At 34.0% G+C, this 20,112-nt stretch overlaps 1 protein-coding gene across 3 annotated transcripts in view; it reads left to right on the plus strand.

Moving 5' to 3' along the window:
• Window positions 1-20,112, plus strand: part of LOC148623649 (ubiquitin carboxyl-terminal hydrolase 34-like) — a 105,319-nt gene that overhangs the window by 34,281 nt on the left and 50,926 nt on the right. For all 3 annotated transcript variants that reach the window (XR_015919468.1, XM_088565624.1, XM_088565625.1), the window contains exons 25-42: window positions 377-580; window positions 808-1,059; window positions 6,031-6,213; window positions 9,393-9,521; window positions 9,733-9,855; window positions 10,015-10,101; window positions 10,285-10,371; window positions 10,657-10,827; window positions 12,304-12,424; window positions 13,330-13,454; window positions 14,445-14,606; window positions 14,889-14,999; window positions 15,415-15,591; window positions 16,438-16,621; window positions 17,526-17,689; window positions 17,934-17,999; window positions 18,958-19,104; window positions 20,019-20,075. Coding sequence is in view for 2 of the 3 variants with exons in the window: in XM_088565624.1 (XP_088421750.1) it covers window positions 377-580; window positions 808-1,059; window positions 6,031-6,213; window positions 9,393-9,521; window positions 9,733-9,855; window positions 10,015-10,101; window positions 10,285-10,371; window positions 10,657-10,827; window positions 12,304-12,424; window positions 13,330-13,454; window positions 14,445-14,606; window positions 14,889-14,999; window positions 15,415-15,591; window positions 16,438-16,621; window positions 17,526-17,689; window positions 17,934-17,999; window positions 18,958-19,104; window positions 20,019-20,075 (2,550 nt within the window). In the remaining variant the exon portion in view is untranslated. The remainder of the gene's footprint in view (window positions 1-376; window positions 581-807; window positions 1,060-6,030; window positions 6,214-9,392; window positions 9,522-9,732; window positions 9,856-10,014; window positions 10,102-10,284; window positions 10,372-10,656; window positions 10,828-12,303; window positions 12,425-13,329; window positions 13,455-14,444; window positions 14,607-14,888; window positions 15,000-15,414; window positions 15,592-16,437; window positions 16,622-17,525; window positions 17,690-17,933; window positions 18,000-18,957; window positions 19,105-20,018; window positions 20,076-20,112) is intronic.

Here is a 20,112-nt window from a genome sequence, read left to right on the forward strand (position 1 = left end):
TTAGGAATCAATGTTGTCAGGTTACTCCCTGTAAGAGTTAATGCCCTTGAAAGATGAAAAATGACATTTTTTTTTACAGTTTTCAGCCAATATCTTGAAAACTATAATAGATAAAAAGAAAATTTCAATGGCTGAAATGATCCTTATGATAGTCCTACCAAAGTCTTCTTGAGTCAAAATTATTGGACAACTTGTTTAATTTTTTTCCCTTGAAAGACAAACTTTAGCCTGGTGAGCGATTCAGGCTCCTGGGAGCCTCTTGTTTATTAGAGTTGTAATCCCAATCTATATTTATTTGCTGGTTCATGTTGTGGTTCCATATAACCTGATTAGTGAAAACTTCATATTTATAACCACCCTGCATTTTTTTTTACAGAGTTCAGAGACCAATCTGTTGATAATTCAGAGAGGCTTAGTTCTTCTTAAAAATCACTTGGAAGCATTCAGGAAACGTTATGCCTACCATTTGAGAAACTGGCAGATTGATGGGAGGGCTATTCAGAGTCACCAGAGAAACATACAAGAGAAAACTTCAGCCACCTTTAGAGTAATTCTGCAACCAGCAGGAATGGCTGAAAAGGTTTGGATACATTTAAATGTATTTCATGTACATTATTTGGTTTGGAACTGTGCACTATCATGGTAATAGTAATACTAGACATTAATTGATAAATAAATACACCTGATATATATTCTTATCTTTAATGATGAAATAGTTTTGATAAAAAGTTCTTTAAAAGTTGTGCATTATAGAAATGATATGAGCTATGACTCTGTATTACATATGCCTTTATTTATATAAATCAGACCCAGCTTGAGATGTCAATGACAGATCTGGTTGCAGAACTGCGAGCTGAAGTGGCAAGATGGTGGGAAGGTCTCCATAAACAGCAGATGCAGCGACATCAAACAGAGGGTGGGAAGGGTGGCTCATTGTTGTCACCGATCCTTGGTGCAATGCTTGGAGATGGACCTATACGGATGATAACATTAGGACAGGAACTTACAGTTGACATGGATGAAAAGTCTCTTGGGGAAATGCAATTTAAAGATATGCAGGTACTTTTAAATTGAAGACAGAAAGTTATTTTGAAGATTTTCACTTAATAATGAAAATAATCCTTTTTCAATAATTACTGTGAAAGTACTTTAATTCAAGGGTACCTATTTTCATGGTTTAGGGGGAAATGATCATTTCGTAGACTCTTGATTTTGTGGATTTGAGAACTATGTCATACAAGCGAATGGGAAATTTCCTTTTCATTGGGAACCATATTTAGTGGTTTGCCAAACCCATGAAAACCACGAAAATTGGTACCCCACGAACAGTAATAAGTTTTAAATGCATGGAACTCTACTTTCACAGTTCCAATAAATATAATAACATGTAATGTAGGGGATTAAAGAAAAAAACATATTTCTAACCTCTTGAATAAACAATTTTAGCTGGAATCTGAGTAAGGAAGTTCACCAATCATTTAGCATGTGAAAATGTTCAGGTGTTATAAAATTAATAGCATTTATATTTACCATATACAAATGTTTAAGGAGCTTTTATATTTACCATTTGAAAATATATAAGAGAAGTAAAATTTAGAGCTTTATACTTATAAATATTGTTCTCTACTTTTCCTAACAGCATGAGGCTATATAGTTTTTGTTTCTGTGTGTCCCTCCGTAGGAAAGTTTCCAGAGCATATCTTCAGTAACCCTTAATGGAAGCAGTGATATTGTTTGCCTTAATTTTCCTCCAAATTTTGGCTGTTTTCCCCAGAGAAAGATTCACAATTTGTAAATAAAATGGCTTAAAATTTGTCCTTAAGATATGTAAAAATTTCCCTGTCATAGAAAGTTTCTGTACTATTAGCATTAAAATCAAGTGTTTTGTTTCAATTGAAAATTGTTGTTTTTACTTTTATGAAAGTACTTTAGAAATCCAGATTATAATCATAACATTATTTGTAATGCATGTGATTTTTTCGTTGTCCATTTTGGAACTAATTAGGCGTATTCTTTTGATAAAATGTAACATCTTAGTAGTTGTGAATGCTATATTGTCTCTTACTGTTGCTGAGAAATACCTGATTAAAAAAATAAGTCTTACAATTCAAAATTCAATATTTTTCCCAATTACATAAAAAAAATCTGCATATTCCCACGTCCTAAAAGTGTGGGGGTAGTTTTGAAAAATGTAAACAAAATCACTGGGAGGTTAATGAAACTTGTCACGGTGTAGGCTTAGTGGTGAGGAATCCATCTTTTGAATCTTGAATCCTTGGGTCAAATATCAAGGTCACACATACTTATAAATAATGTAATATAAGTTTTGAGCTGAAAGGATAACATTACTAAGCCTCCATGGAATTAAATGAAATTTATACAAGTGAAGGTGTTAGAGATAAGGCAGAAAATTATTGACTATGAGGTCAGAAGCTCAAATGTTAAGGGCACATCTGTAGTAGTATTTTAGATGCTTGCTTTTGAGTATGATTTTTCTCGTCATTTTTGTGATGGATTGTTGAGTTTTAAGGGAAGACAAGTTATATCATTGTTTGGGCAAAGGTCAAATTTCCAGTCAGTGAAAAAAAAAAAAAAAAAAAACTAAAAATGAAATGACTTACTTGACTTAAACCGCTTCATCCCGTGGGGGACCGACCACTGTGGCTTTCCAACTCCTCCTATCTTTTGCCTGTACTTTAATTTCTCCCCAGGTCTTTCCAATCTTCTGGGCTTCTGTATTTAAATCTCGCCTCCATGTGTTTTTTGGTCTACTTTTTTTTCTGTGGCCTTGAGGGTTCCACTCTAGGGCATGGTGTGTTACTTTTGTACTTCCTTTTCTCAACGTGTGTCCAATCTACCTCCATTTTCTTGATGTAATTGTTTGCATGACCGGTTCTTGTTTGGTCCTTTGCCATAAGTTGTTATTGCTAGTTTTATTTGGCCACTTTATTCCAAGGATATTTCTTAGGCACCTGTTTATGAACACTTGTACTATTTTGGTGGATGCAACAGTTGATCGCCATGTGTCTGATCCATATAAAAGCACTGCTTTAACATTAAGAGTTGAAAATTTGGATCTTTGTAGATGTTCTTAGTACTTTGCTCTTTCAGATCGGCTTGAGGATAGCAAAAGCTTGTTGTGCGTTCTTTTTCCTTGCTACTATGTCTTCAACTGTCCCTCCTGTTGTACTAATGACACTTCTAAGATAGGTAAATTGTACCACATCTTCTATTTCAGAACCCCATATCTGGGTTTTATTTTCGCTTTAAGCATTGATCCTCATAGATTTTGTCTTATTTGGGTTGATGTATAGTCCAACCTTTTTGGCATTGGAGGCCTGTTCTTGTGAGTCTTGGTGGAGATGTGAAAGTTGGCAAATATCATCGGCAAAGTCAAGGTCTTCAAGACATGATTGTAAGGTCCATTTAATTCCCATAGGTTGATTATAAGATGTTTTGATAACCCAATCTATGACTATCAAAAAGAGAAGAGGAGAGAGGAGACATCCTTGTCGAACTCCTGTAGACACTGGAAAAGGATCTGTTAGGTTCCCACTGTGGATAACTTGACAAGTGAATGCTTCATAGAGCTGACAAATAATGGATACAATTTTCTCTGGGATACCATAGTGTCTGAGAATGTTCCATAGTACTTGATGGTCTATACTATCAAATGCCTTCTCTAAATCAATAAATGTATGGTACAGTGATGTCAGCCATTCAATGGTTTGTTCTATAATGATTCTTAAGGTGGCAATTTGGTCAGTACATGATCTTCCCTGTCTGAAACCGGCTTGTTCATCTCCCAATATTTTATCAACTTCATTTTTCATTCTGTGTAGATGATTTGGCATAGTACTTTGCTAGGGATGGAAAGCAAAGTTATGCCAGTTTCCACATATAGTCTTGTCTCCCTTTTTAGGAAGTTTTACCAAGATTATAATCTAATGCTTTCATTGCTTCCGGAGGGATGATGTTTATTCCGCCTGCTTTGCCATTTTTCAGATGTTTAATTGCAGTGGTTACCTCTGTTCTAGTTATTCGCTTGTCTTAATCCTCAGATCTTGTCCATATTCTACAGTTGGTGGATCTGTAGGAGGAGGTCTACTCAGGACTTCTTCGAAATGTTCTTTCCAACATTTCAATTGTCCTTCAGGTGTTGTGAGTGTGTTTCCATTCTTATCTTTTACAGGCGTGTCAGTATTGGATATTCTGCCACTCAGTTGATGTTGTAAAGAGTCTTGATGTCTCCTTTGCTGCAAGCCGTTTCTGCTTCTTCTGCAAGTTGTTCCACATGCTTTTTTCTTGTCATCTTTGCATCCTTTTTTAACCTCTTTATCCTTTTCTTTGTATAATTCTTGTGCTTGTCTTATTTGTTGTCTCATGGTGTCGTTCAATTGTTTCTCTTTACATTTTCTTTTTTCTTCGATCTTACTCCAGGTATTATCTGACATCCAATTTTTACGTTTGTGCTGTATGTATCCAAGAGTTTCTTGACATATCTCTATTACTGCCTGCTTTGTTCTTTCTCATGTTAAGTTGATGTTATCATCCTCAGTCTCTACATCTTCAAGAGCAGTAAATCTATTTTGGAGAAAAAGTTGGAATGAATCTCTCAGTTTGTTCTTTCAGCATAGCAACATTGAATTTCTTTTGTTTGCTTTCTATCTTTTTTATGGCTGAGAGCTTAAGATGGATATGCCCTTGTACTAGATGATGGTCTGATGCTATATCTTCTCCTCTTTTTACTCGTACATCCTGCAAAGATGATCTCCATCGTTGGGAGGTAGTGATATGATCAATCTGGTTTGCAGCATTTCAAGCTGGTGACACCCATGTAAGTTTGTGACAGTTCTTATGAGGAAAAAGAGTCCTTCTTATAACTAAGTTGTTGACAACATAGAAGTCTGCAAAAAGCTCCCCATTTTCATTCATTTGTCCTACTCCATGTAGGCCAGTTTCTCTCTCTTCCTTCTCTATCTGATCTCACCTTGGCATTTAAATCACCCATTAGTAATATTACATCTCTTTTTGGTATTTTATCTATGATGGTCTGCAAGGAATGATAAAAGTCCTCTTTGTCATTTTCTTCAGCATCATTTGTTGGTGCATATACTTGGATGGTGGTTGTGTTTTGGAACCTAGAGTTGAATCTGGCTGTTATAATTCTAGATGATATGGGATTCCACTCCAGTAATGCCTTTTTAGAATTTCTTGTCTTCAGGAATGCAACTCCCTTCTCATGTGGATCGTCTGGGTTGATGTTTTCAGAGTATATAATTGTGTGACCGTAGTTGATACTTGTCTGACCTGATGAATTCCATCTCACCTCACTTAATCGTAAGATCTCAATCTTATATCTGTCCATTTCTATAGCAGACTGTGCACATTTTCCACTTTGGTGCAATGTCCTTACATTCCAGGTGCCTATTTTGGTGGTATGTTTGGCTGAAAACAGCTCGTTTCTGTAATCAGCATTTTTTTTCCAAGGTTGGGTGATTAACCCTATGCTTAACCTCCTGGGTTTGGAGGGCCAGCACTTTTTCTGTAGGGTTTTTTTCTCCCTTAGACAATAGCTTTTGCTGACAAGTTCCATCTACCTAGATTTTCTTTCTGGATTTACTTCCAAAGCCTTTGACTATCCAAAGTCTTTCCACAAGGCAGTGGAGCTATTTGACCCATAGCTGGGGCAAGGCTGATGAGTGCTAGGGCATATCCACATGCCTGTGGGCCTACGCGCTGCATCTCTGGGATCCTTGCAAATAAAAAATGAAATAAAATAGCTAAAATAAGTAATTATTTTAGAAATAATAACAAGTAATTGCTTTTTTTCCTTTATACTTCTCCACTTGGTTTCACGTTTGTGCTAATTCAAAACTTCAAGTTGTGAGTCCTGGAGGATTGTCCTTTTCAATCTATAGAAGCAACCTCTATTGTCATATGTCACAAGGAAACACATAAAAGATTGATTTACACATTAATAGTAGGTACCGACAATGCTCTATTTTATATCCAATTTTATGTTTTCAGCTTGTATTTGTATCTGTTGGTGCCAGTAGACCACCAAGGAAGATGGATGGAAGCTTACCTTCTTCATGTTTACCATCACCTGTCAATAACAAATTACCTGTTACTTTACTCATCAGGGAACCTCACTTCAAACAACTATTCATGTTATTAGAAGAACTCAGTAAACTAGATTTCTCTAAAATGGTAATTTTATTAGGCCTTTGAGATTGTCATATAGCAATCTCTTTGTCTGCCTGTATGTCTGTTAGTATAGTAGTTCATGTATTGGTGGGTCTGTGCATCCATGTATTAGTGGCATTTTCTATAAACACAAATTAATATATTGATAATACTACATAGTAAGAGAGATTGTTATGTAGTTGTGCATTAATCTTGAAATTTTCCAATGTTTTATCAATCATTTTATACTCCTGCTAGACCAGGGAGTGATTTATGAAAACAGAATCTGTACTAGAGCCCATAACAGAGAAGGCAGGAAGCTTGTGTGAAGCAGTTTTCTTAATGATTTATGTGTAATTGTTCTTCTGCTGTGATAGCCTTTTGTTGTTGAATAAACATCCAAACTCTATCTGTTGTATAGACAATATTCAGCCATGGGTAACTGTGAATTGAACACTTGATATTTACTCTTTGATTTTTATACAACTGCAAAAAATTTGCAATCATATTATGGTAGGGCACAGACATAGTTGTCAGTGATGTAGTCCATAAACACTTTTTTTGTGTGATAGCTTGAATATTAGTTAGTTGATTTTTATAAAATTTCACAATAAGGTTCCAAAACTACAAAAGAAAGGTTGGTATTGATTTTGGATGTTATGGCCCCAACCGTTTTAGAATTAAGGGCCGAAAGGAAGCCAAAAACAAGCATTCTATAGAAATTAACTATATAACTCCAGTAAAAGCATAGGAATTTTTATGATGTTCTACAATATTCTATACCACAATGGTCAAACTGGTATTGGTTTTGACCAGAAAGGGGTCCAGATACATGCATATTCCTGATGTCCAGACAATAACTTCGCTATAAGTGAATGAATTGCTTGAAAATGATAACAAAGGTGCCGTACCACCGAAGAGAGGCTGGGATTGATTTAGGGGATTAGGACTTTAACTTTTTTGGAATCAGGGCAAAAAACAGGCCTGAAGCAAGCATTTTCCTTATGTTTAGATTATAACTTTTGTTTTTATTTGGTTTTGTTTCTGGATTATAATTTAAATGAATCACTTAAAAATTGTACTTCAAGTGCCTATCTCCAAAGGAAGGTTTGGATCGATTTTATAGGTTTCAAAGTTCAACCATTTAGGAATAAGGGACCAAAAGATGACCACAACAATTCTGGTCAAATTCTTATCCTATGTCAAATATCATCATAATCAAAAATCAAAGCTGTATTACACTTGATTGATTTGCCCATACTTGCCCCAATCGTTCAGGGTACAGTTTCTGTGATCATTTTAAACTGTGCCCTGCAAAGCATATTATTGTATCCAGTTGAAATAAACATTTTTGTTTCTGAATTAAAATTCAAAGCATGTTAAAATATGCAAATGCATATCACATGTTCAAAGGTAAACAAAAGTGGCAGATTGATTTTACATTGGACTGCAATGGAAATGTTTCAGTGCAAGGATTCACTGTAATAAGAATATTTGATTTGATACTTACATAGAGACCATCCGATTTTCAGCAATGCTTGAATTTGTCAACTGTATCTGCATTTGTTCCAAAAGACTGCACTTGTTTCCCTTTTTAGCTCACCTGACCAAAGGCCATAGGAGCTATTGCCATCACTTGGTGTCCGTCGTTGTTGTTGTTGTCATTCACAATTTTTCAAAACTCTTCTCCTCTGACACCAATTAGAACCAAACTTAGTATGAATGTTCCTTGGGGTATCCTGCATAGAACTGATGTGGGGATTTTTGATCTGTCATTGCTGTCATTACTAAAAATAGAACATGGGTCAGACAGTAGTTTTTGCATATATCTTCAAAACTGTTAGGTTTAGCCAAATTCTGACTGTATAAAAGGGTTCAGTAAGATGAGATCTATCTGTGATCAAATTTTCATTTTAATCTGTTGTGGGGATTTTTGATCTGTTGAAAAACATGACCGCTGTTACTAAAAATAGAACATAGGGGGGTCAGACAGTAGTTTATTACATATATCTCCAAAACTGTTAGGTCTAGCCAAACTCTTTCATTTGCTGATATGATCCTTATTATAAGGCCTTCAAAAGTCTTCAGGGAACAAAGTTGGCTCCTTGTAAGAGTTATTGGTCTTGAAAGTTGAAAAAAGACTTTTTGTTTTCAGTCACTTTTCAGCCAATATTTTGAAAACTATAACAGATAGAAAGAACTTTCTTTTGCTGAAATGATCTTAATGAGAAATCCTACCGAAGTTTTCTGGAATTAAAATTGTTGAACAACTTCTTGTTTAATTTATTGTCCTTGAAAGACAAAATTTAATTAGATGAGCAATTCAGGCTCCTTGGAACCTCTTGTTTGATATTTTTGACATATATATTGATGTATAATCATAACCTTATCTTAAGAACCTCACCATTTTGCTTGTGGATTATACAAGACTTATATGATAATTTGATTGAATGAGATTGCTTTGCTAACTAATTACAGTTGAACTTTCCACTTTCGAACTTGGATAACTCGAACACCTGGAATTTCTCGAACGCAATTCAAAGCACCAAACTTTTCTCCTATATAATCAATGTAAATAACCTTTGTTTTCTCGAACCTCGATTTCTCAAACACTCGAACGGACTAGTCGGTTCATTCTGTAGTAAATCTTAGTTAATAACCCTCACTAACTCGAACTCGTCAGCCATTTTGTCAGCTTGGATAATGAAAGGTGTGAAAAACTGAAACCCAATCATTGATCAAAGTGTCATTTTAGTTAATTACAGGTAATTTTTAAGTAACACCAATTATATAGTTTTAATCTAACATAGAATTGATTGAAGTCCGAGGATTTTCTGAAGTTAGCATGATGAAAGCATGAAAGAAAATATAATGTCTACAAATTATTAACCAAGGAACTCGAACTCTGAAAGTTTTTTAAAAGCAAAAACAGTATTTGTAATGTCAACAAAACCTTTCGAAGGCGAATGAAAAATATCCAAGAACTAACAAAACTTCATAGGAAGTAAACAATTTCTAGCGATCAAGTCGAACTTGGACCAGCAAAAAAAAAAAAAAAAAAGATTTCCAGAAATCTACGAACTTGAATTTCTTGAACTCCAAATAACTCAAACACATTTCAATGGTCCCTTGTATTTTGATCTACCAAGGTTTGACTGCAGTTCATATACTTTTGTTATTGATTATTAAATTTTGTTGTTTAGGAAAGCCAAGAGAGGAGAAGTTTACAATCAACAGCTCGTATACAGTCCCGTAAGGTGTGGGAACTACTCATGTTACTTCCTACCAATCAGAATATGTTGGAAGGCTTTAGACAGATTGTTTCTGAAGAGGTATTCCATCATTATTTATTTGTTTGATATTAACCATGGAAACTTAAAATAAAAAATAATTGTTAATTTTGATGGTGAAGCAATGGATTGTTTTAAAACCACTTATTAATTGCTGGCTTCATAAGAAACAAAAGGGAAAAAATTACAGTTGTCAAGTGCAAATGGATATTTTGTTACTGTTTCATTATCGTAAACCCTATATATATTTTAGTGTGATGAACAGAAAGCCTCCTGGAATACATTACTAGACTCTGGTGGACCACATAAACTTATGTACTCACTTCAGATTGTTGAGTCTCTATCTAGACCTATTCGACATAGGAAGAGGTCATTTGTAAGTATCTTATTTAACAAATTGCAAAATGGGTACATTTTGATAATTTAAAGATTACAAAGGTATTTATATACATTTATCTCGATTTTAAGATTAATTTGATGTTGAGTATGTACAATGTATAGAACACTATAATTTATGCCTCTTTTGTGTTTACAGATGCGATCAGGTGGTGGAGATTCTTTGATGAGCACAGACTCTGAGATGGATGTTACCGATAATCCTGAAGAAATTTGGAGTCAAAAGGTAAATAATTTGAAGTTTGTATTGAAGTGTTAAAAGTAGGAGATATGATTACTTTGAATTATTGTTACCGTTGATGGCATACTACTGTGTAACTCCAGTATTACTCTAGAGGGTTTTTTTTAAAAAAATTGGTGATAGGATTTTGTTTTACTAAAAATAGATCATTCTTGTTTTTTTTTTCAGTTTATCACCAAGGGAGGACTTAAACATCTACTGAATGTATTTAAATCTGGCAGTTTACAAGCTAATGAAGATGAGGAATGGAGTCAGGTTGGTTGACATTAATTTACACTCTACACTTTATAAAAGTTTGGGATTGAGTGGTGCTGGTCATTAAGTAGTTAACTGCTCATTTTGTTTATACTGCACTTTGTTATTGCTACTTGTTGGAAATATATATCTTTGGTATTTTGAAAGAAGTGCAGATAGTTAAAAAGGAAAAGATACCAAATTTCATTGCCTCAGACATTTTGTTTGATTATTTTGCACTGAAGGGGATAAGATTAACTCTATTCTTACTGAAATTTCCTTGAATAAAAACCCTAATTATTACAGTGGAACCAGGAATGTCTAGCATACTTATTGAGGCTGATTAGTCAGTTCTCTGTAGACTCATCAGATGCTGAGGCAGGACATGATGATGTGTTTGAAAGTTATGAAAGTCCAAGGCGAAAATTGAAGAGGAAAGGTGGAAATGAGAAAATTGTCATCCCCAGATTGAACAAGGTAGGCAGATTTTGTAACAAAATACTAAAACTTATTGCTTGAAAATTTCCAAAGTATTTTTGATGTAGAGTGTATGATTTGTTGTCATACATTTTTTCTTCTGCTATTTAACAGATTTCAGTAATTTTGCTGTTGTGGATTTCTCTTAATTGAGTAGCCTATTTTTCAGAAAAAAATTAATGCAATTAACAGAAATTATCATTTCAAGGGAATATACCTAATATTTTCAATGTTTAAGTGGGACATATTCTTTTATAATGTCTAGTTAGATTTCTGCCACAGTGTCTAGTCAGAAGAAAGAGAAAATTCTGTTGTAAAAACAAAATTCTGTAGAAAACTGAGGTATTTCACTAACAATGATTTGTTATTTTACCCATTTTAGTACATTTTGAGTAAATTATGTCTCCCTCCACTTTGGTGGGGAGACATGTTTTGTTTGTTTTGTTTGTTTTGTTTGTCTGTCCTTCTTGTCTATGTGTCCATCACAAAGTTTGTCAACACAACTCTTCTCAAACTACTGAACTGAATTTTACGAAACTAGGTATGTAGCAAGAACATCATATTATCAGGAAATTTTGATCCCATAATATTTTATGCCCCTTTGAACTTAGAAATTTGCCAAAAACCCTCATTAATTACCTTGTCATCTCAACTCCATTAAAAAATTATTTAGGTGTTCTATAATAGTTGTTCAGAGGTCTTTGCAATATCCAAGAACTATATTATGATATAACTTACCGATAGAAATTCATACTGGAAATAATCTAAAATTGGGAAACCATTTCTTTACCTGTGTAGCTTTCATTTGTGCTCAGAACAGTTTGCGGGACGGGGAGACATATGTTTTTGCAGACAAAAACACATATGTTTTTGCAGACAAAAACCAACTTTAATTTGAAAATATTTATGGAATTAAGACGAATTTTTTACATTGATAAGATGGGAAATGTTTTTATTGTTTGAGTTTGTATGCAATTAACAGGTATATTAAGTGGTATCCATCGTATTTTCTGATTCCTTTTAACACCATTGAGATGGTAGTGGGTCTGTAAAAGGCAAGAGGTCATGGGTTTTTTCCCTGGAGGAATCAGACCAAAGAGGTCATGTGTTCTATCCCTGGAGGAGTCGAACCAAAGAGGTCATGGGTTCCATCCCTGGAGGAGTCATATCAAAGAAGTTGGTAATCACTGCATCTCTGCCAAACACACAGCGTGTTGGAAACCTTGTGATAAATGGTTGGCTTGGAATCAGAACAATTAATGGAATGACATGCTTACCAGAGGGCTATTGCTTCTGTGAGCTAGCAAATAAAAATGTGATTCCAGGTGCCTGACTAGTACAAAGTTAGGTCAATGTTGTTTGTAAAGTCCTTCCTATGTTGTGTAAGCACTGATGTTTCCTCACTTTGTTGGCTGTGGCCATATGAAGCCACAAGGCTGCTTCAAAGTAAAGAATCAATCTTTATTATAATTTCAGTCAACTTTAGCCATGTTAAACATAGACACTGTTCTAAGTATACTGATGCAGATTTTGTATGATGCTGCTGTACCAAGAGAATCAGGACATTTTCACACTGGTACATGGGGAAGAGCTGAAGGTTTGTATTTATTCAATGGTTGACTGTAAACATAAAATGCCTGTAAAATTAAAGAAAACATTGTCTTGATATAAATAGGAATGATTTACAGAATAATTTTAATAAACTCACATTACATATGATATGTGTGGGTATCATTTCTTGTATGGACACAGTTGTGTACACCTGTTCCATTTTGGAAGTCTAGTGTCAAGAAGTGCTCTGGTGTACACCTGTATCACTTCGGAAGTCTAGTGTCAAGAAGTGCTCAGGTGTCACAATGGAAGTCTAGTGTCTAGAAGTGCTCTGGTGTACACAACTGTAAAGATGTGATACAACTAGTTATTCCTACACATAACTATATGCACTAAGTTTATCTAAATAGTTTAGTTACAGGACCAAAGAAAATTAGGTCCTGTATAACAACTGATTTATTTGTAGACCAGTGGTTTCATTTTTTGCTCATAACAATGAGTTTTAAGAATAAAAATGAAAAAAAAATGTATTTTTTTCAAATTGTAACTTTTATTCCAGGTCATTTCAAAGTTAACCTATTTTCACTGTTTTCCTACCAAATAATTTATCAATATTTGTTGGCAAATATGGTATTTTGATGCCAAAAATAAAATTCTCTACTAAAGGGTCTAGAAAAGACTTGGGGAAATGAATTAATACCTTTGGAAAGGGTCTTAAGATATTAAGTCTAAGTGAATTGCTTTCACAAGAGACATTTATTGAAAAACAAACACATAATGCTACAAACATAGTATAATAGTTTTTTTTTTAAAGTGCACTCTTGTAGCTTTGCAATTGAAATGCATCAAGGGAACTAAGGTTTTTGGCTAAACATGACAGGAATGATTTATGAAAGAGCCTCTGAGAATAGTCCATGTTAGTTCAAGAGGAATTTAATTATTATTTTGCAGTTGTACATTATTCTCTTTCCTTCCTGGTATCGTGGACATATTCCTGTGATGAAGTTAGACAGGCTCTTTATTCTTCTCCAAAGTTTGTGCCCTGGTTAAAAAGACTGACACTGGAAGCCCCTGAGGTATGCTTTGTATATTTTAGCATGATTTTTTTCCTTGCAATTTTGAAGGTCAAAATGAGTGCAAAAAAAATTTTTTTGTCAAAGATTGCAGTTGAATTTTTTAATATATAAGATTGGTCAGTTTATTCACCTTGATGTGGCATTTCCCACAAAAATGTGAAGGAAAGAAACTTATATTCACACTAAAACATCAGTAGCTACATAAATTGGATAATTTAAATTTGGAAGCATGATAAAATTGCCACAGGATGTATGAAATGGCTTATAAAACAAAATCAAAAGTTGTGAAAATTGGACATTCCCTGTTTTGGTTGTAACTCAAATTTTGTGATTTTTCATTTCAAAACATACTTTTAAGTAAGAAAATTGTTAGAAATAATTAGAATAATTTTCTAAATGCATTTTTTGCTGCGAAAAGATTTAATAAGGCGGGTTTGACAAAAAAAAAGGACTCTGTTACTTTTTTTTGTTGTTGTTTCATGTTAATCTCTAACTGTGTCTTGTAAGAAATAAATATTGCACAACATGAAACATGTTATCAAGACATTCAAACATGATATGAAGAAAATATCATTTAAATTCAATACTTAAAGACGTATTTGATGATTAGATGAACTTTTTTTCAGTAACATTTCACTTCCCATGGTTTATTTGTTTACATTACGCAACCTCTTTTTCTCAAAAGAAAATGTTTCATTATGTGACCAATTCGCATATATTGATGCATAATATATGCTCTGGAAATGATTTCTATTTAAAAATGTGCACATTATGTACACCAATATACAGTATACCAATTTGAGAAATTACAATACTGATTTCAGTTTTGATTAGCTGTCAATTATGATAATCTTGTCGTAATTGAGCTGGTAATTAACAGCTCTTCAAACTGGGAAGACTAAGTCCAAAGATCACACTATAGTGTATTCAGTATGTGGATGATTTATTACTATTGCTGTGTTATGTATATTGATGAATTAAACATTACAGCCTTTTGTAAGACGAGAGGCCTGTATGGGGTTATACAGATTATGTTTAGGAAGAACAACAGATGGAAAAACTGGATATCCCTTACTGATCCCCATGATCACCAATCTGCTCTCATTCCTGGACAGTGCATTGGCACTGAAACCACAGAAAACATATAGTGATGTATGTAACATTATAAACCAACCATATGTAATTGGGCATTTCAACTTAACATGTTTGTTTCACTTTCAAATAAAAAATACAATTGTAGTTCATTTTACGTCCAGACAAGTGTTTTCAGAAGTTTTATATTTAACCATTAGTTAATCACTGGTAACATGTTTATTTAATGCTTTGTAAGTGATTCTCAGTCACTATGAATTAAGATCATTAAATTCAAATATAGAATATTTCAAGTGATTGATGGTGAGAAGTAGAGAGGTAGATTATACACATGCTTTTTAGGCTGACGGTTTTAAGGAAAAAGAGCCACATGGACCAGGTTGTAGAGATTATTTCTGGCTTGTCTGTAGATTTGTTGACAGTATATCTAAGGAGGATGCTAAACCTGAATCTGTAAGTGTGATTTTCAAATACAACCTTTTAACTGCATAATATTTTTAGTTAAATTAAGGGAACATAATATTTTTAGCTTGTTGCTATTAATTTGAACTTGATATGAATAATTATAATTTTCTAACAGTCCCTTCATATTTTGTCAAGGTTGAAAATCTTATGTCATAGTGTTATTTGTGATGGGTAAATATTATTATGGAACATATGTACTGAAGTTATCATTGTCAAGGTTGTGTCACATACAGAATTCTAGAATTGAATCCTTGTTTCTTATTGGGCAAATTTGATATACTTTTAATTATCACATTGACATATGTACAGGAAAACTGAGGTATAGGGAAAATAAGGTAGGTCAGATAATAAAATGTATCACTTAACAGAACTTTTATGTATTGATTTCAACTTCTGTTATTAGGAAAGTGGGATAGATTTAAATGAACTAGCAAAGAAAGCCAGCTCTTTAACCCTGGGTCGGCCATACTATGAAACCAGACAAGGGTTTGAAGAAGATGATGGTATTATTGGGATGCTTAACTTGTGTACAGCTATACTGAAACATAAACCTAGTTTTAAGACATCCCCTGATGGACAGGTAATACCTGATAGGTCAATTTAGCACTGTTTTTTGCCAATAATTCATATGTTAACTCAAAAATGTTGAGAGAGATTGGCATAATATTGTAGTAGAATATTTCTTTCTTGGTTGTAGAATATTTTCCATTATTATTTTTGTACCTTTCCGTTTACAGATATGGGTGTTCACAAGATTAAAAATGTCAGATAGGCAGAGGTTTCATTAAGAACCGGCTACTGTCACAATGTAGACAGTTCAAAAAGTGGAAATGGACTGTTCATAATCACAATTGGCCCATTCCCCCTTTGATGCATTTTGAAGGTGTAGACAGTCCATTCTCTCTATTAAGCCTGTTCACTGAAAAGATAATCAAAGCCTTGGATAAGCATATAATGAGATAGCAAGTGTTAACCATTGCTTATTTGTCACACTTTGAAGTTTCTTTTAGGAACAGTTTTCTTTGGAACTTCTGTTCACAGCCAATTTATATTTTGACATATACTTTAAATAGATGTACAGTGTATTAAGTTATGATTTAAGGCTTAAGTGATGTCATGTTTTACAACTTAGTTTTTACCATATACTAAAGTTAGTTTGTGGGGTATCACTTGTGGCTCACAGAGTTTTTGGGGTATATCTTGTGGCTCACAGAGTTTGTGGGGTATCACATGTGGCTCACAAAGTTTGTGGGGTATCACTTGTGGCTCACAGAGTTTATGGGGTATCACATGTGGCTCACAGAGTTTGTGGGGTATCACTTGTTGCTCACAGTGTTTGTGGGATATCACTTGTGGCTTATAGATTTCTTGTTAGTTGAGTACTTACCATTTTTGTAATTATACTACATGTAAGAATTATTTGCAGAATTTTTTACAAGAGGTGTTTGACTTTTTGTTTGCCTTACCCAATCCGAAAAAGCGTTATCTACCAAAAGCCAAAAGTCAGTCAACTAGAGGAGCAGCTTACGATACGTTGGTGGAGTTTGTCAAAGGAAGTGTAGAGAACTTCAGGTTCTTACACCATAAGATGATGCAACAACATTCTAAAGGTATTTAATGTGCAGAAAAAATGGTAATTGTAGTCTAGGAGGCAATAAGTTTTCTGGATGTTTTTTTATTTTAAAGATTAGTAATATGGTTGAATAAGTCTAATTGTTCTTATGTATCATTAAAAAAGGAACAGATTTGGTGAAACACAACAAATGCACCTTCGTATAGCTTTTATAAAAAAGTAGTAATTTTGGAGATCACCACAAGGTCTTCAATAAGTGGAAGCACACCTTTAAATAAGCTCTGAAAGGCCCTGAAAACAAAAGTAATAAAATTCACAGTATCAGAACACTAACACTTCTTCAAAATAACCTAGAAAGTCAAATAACAACACGAAGACGCGCCAGTTAACATACTCAATACTCTATACATTGTATAAGGACATTTTTTAATGCATCACTACTTTTGTTTACTTCAGTAGCTCTATTATTGAAACATTTAAATTATCACATTATATTTATATTCTTCTAAAAATATACATAAGTTTTAATTGTTTGAGGTCACCATCCTAGACATTGAACCATTTAGATGATGGAATAAATTATCAGTTAACCAAGGTTGTTATCATTGTCATTAGTATGAACAATTATTGAATTGACAGACTACTATAACATTTTGCTATACATTGAAGTACATTTCGCAAATCAATGAAAGCAAATGCTGAACAACTGGAATTAGCCATTTCAAGGCCAAAACTGTGAATAGCAGATGAAAAGTAATTTACTTGGAATTGGTTACCCAAGAAGATTACTGCAGTCTTAGAATATTCTGAACTGTTCATGATATCATAAATTAAAAAGATTTTGATCGATTTTGAGGTACCATGAAAATTTAGAATATTCTGAATTACTTTTAATTTAGTTTTTATAGTTCTCAGGCAGTATATATGGGGTTATATTACAGATTCACATGCTCAGTACCCCTGGGATTACTGGCCACACGAGGATGGCAGATCAAAGTGTGGTTATGTTGGTCTAACTAACCTTGGTGCTACATGTTATATGGCTACATGTATGCAACACCTGTACATGATTCCTCAAGCACGACAATCAGTACTCCAGGCTAAGGTAGGTTTTTACATCGATTCCTCAAGCGTGACAATCAGTACTCCAGGCTAAGGTAGGTGTTTGTCCCATATCAGAATAAAATTGTTATTCGAATAACTTAATGATTTTTGAGTTTTTAACTGTTGGAAATTCAAGATAAAATCATGTATTCAAATGATATTCATAGCAATTTATTATTTTTGTTGTTGAAAATGTTTATTGTTGTTTATTATAAAATGATTGGTGGATGTTTTGTTATTTACAGTGCTCAAAGCAGAATCGTTACGAGGATACTTTAATTGAGCTGCAGAAAATGTTTGCATATCTTCAGGTTAGAGCATTTGCATATATGAATAAACAATATTTGAATTCAATTCTCTCAGGTGGTTATAAGTATAAGTCTAAATTTGTAGTTAAAGTCTATCAATGAATAAAATATTGAAAACTGGTCATTGAATTGAAGGTCTGATTATTAAATATGTAAAGCCCACTTGATATTATTATACCCCATTAAATTTTATGGGTCTATCTTTCTGTCAACAGCCCCGTGCAGGTCCGGGTGTTAAAAGAATAGGCCTGCAGCAGCGCTAAGCTTGTCGTAAAAGTGACTAAATAGTGCTCAGAACTCTAGCCGGGGGCTAGGGCGCTCTGCCCACAGAGCAACTGGGACGTGTGCCCTAGGTGGTGGAATGGGGTACCCCTGGCGTGTTACATGCTGGGGTTGTCAGGCTATAATAGGGAAAACCTGACCGCAAACCATAGTGGTGCACCATGTTGGAAAGGTGCCACGTTCCTCGCATGTTAAAGAACCCTACTGTGGTATTCTCCCGGAGTAGGAACCATAGGGCTCCGCCACAGGAGGCTAAATTGCCTGACCCTACCCACCTCTCCCTATTTCCAGTGGCAATCAAAATTTGTCAACCCCATTGTCCTTGTGTCCCATCCCTTTTTCATTTCATCATTTCATGTTCATTTTATCATCAATTTCATGTTCATCGTCTGAATATAGCTGAAATATTGCTGCTCAGACGTTAAACCCCAACAAACAAACAAACAAACAAACTTTCTGTCAACATCTCTTGTAAGCACAGCCTGTCCTTTAAAGATTTCAGTTAATCACATGTTAGGCAACGTAGATTTGCACTAAGAAATGTAGTTTTTGTTTAATGACTACAAGTGGAGATAAAGTAATGTCTTAGAAGTTCTAAATAGTTATATATGTACATGTTATTTACCTGAAATTTTTGTAATAAAACTTTTAAGATATTATTTTGTACTTAATAACACAGGAGAGTGAACGAAAGGCCTACAATCCAAGAAGTTTTTGCAAAACATACACAATGGATAAACAACCTCTTAACACTGGTGAACAGAAAGATATGACAGAATTTTTCACTGATCTCATTAGTAAACTGGAGGAAATGTCACCAGAAATGGTAAGGATGTAATGTCCACTGATAATGTATAAAGAATCAATAGGAAATGTAATTAGAAATGGTGAGGGGAAATATCACAAAAAATGGTGAAGGTTTAAATGTCATAGGGAAATATCACCAAAAATGGTGAGGGTTTAAATGTCATAGGGAAATATCACCAAAAATGGTCTATAGTCATCTGGATATATCTCCTGAAATGGTAAGGGTCTATTGTCATCTGGAAATATCACCTGAAATGTGATTGTCTATAGTCATCTTGAAATGTTACTTGAAAAGGTGAGGGTCTATAGTCATCTGGAAATATATCACCATAAGTGATGAGGGTTTATAGTCATCTTGAAATATCACCATAGATGGTGAAGGTCTATAATCATCTGGAAATTTATCACCATAAATGGTGAGGGTCTATAGTCATCTTGAAATGTCACCCTAAATGGTGAGGGTCTATAGTCATCTGGAAATATATCACCATAAATGGCGAAGGTCTATAGTCATTTGGAAATATATCACCATAAATGTTGAGGGTCTGTAGTCATCTGGGAAATACCACCTGAAATGTAATTATTTGTTGTAAGAAAATGGCACTACAGTTGATATGCCATTCAATGTATTGTGGTAATGTTACATGAACTGGTAAGGGTGTTCTATCTCAATTAAATGTTCCCAGAAATGGTAATGAACTGAGGTCTTGGAGAGTGTCAACACAAATTGTTATAAATCTTAAATGAGATCTTCAAGGTAACCTGATTTGTTTAGAAATTTGAAATAGTATTTCTTACTAGTATTATAATGGAAAATTTAGTAATGATATGTAAATAGAAATGGAGGACTTCAATGAGTTGAAATGGTTGACTTTCTAAGTTTTACTTTTAAGTATTAAGGGTAAAACCTTTATGTTTACATTTGTATTTCAGAGGAAATTGGTGAAGAGTTTGTTTGGAGGAGTGTTGACAAATAATGTCGTGTCTCTGGTTAGTTGTTTGTCACAATAATATTAAATTACTAATA

This window comes from Perna viridis, chromosome 2 (assembly GCF_037379345.1).
Source record: "Perna viridis isolate PV_CMFRI_1.1 ecotype Kerala chromosome 2, ASM3737934v1, whole genome shotgun sequence".
Taxonomy (NCBI): domain Eukaryota; kingdom Metazoa; phylum Mollusca; class Bivalvia; order Mytilida; family Mytilidae; genus Perna; species Perna viridis.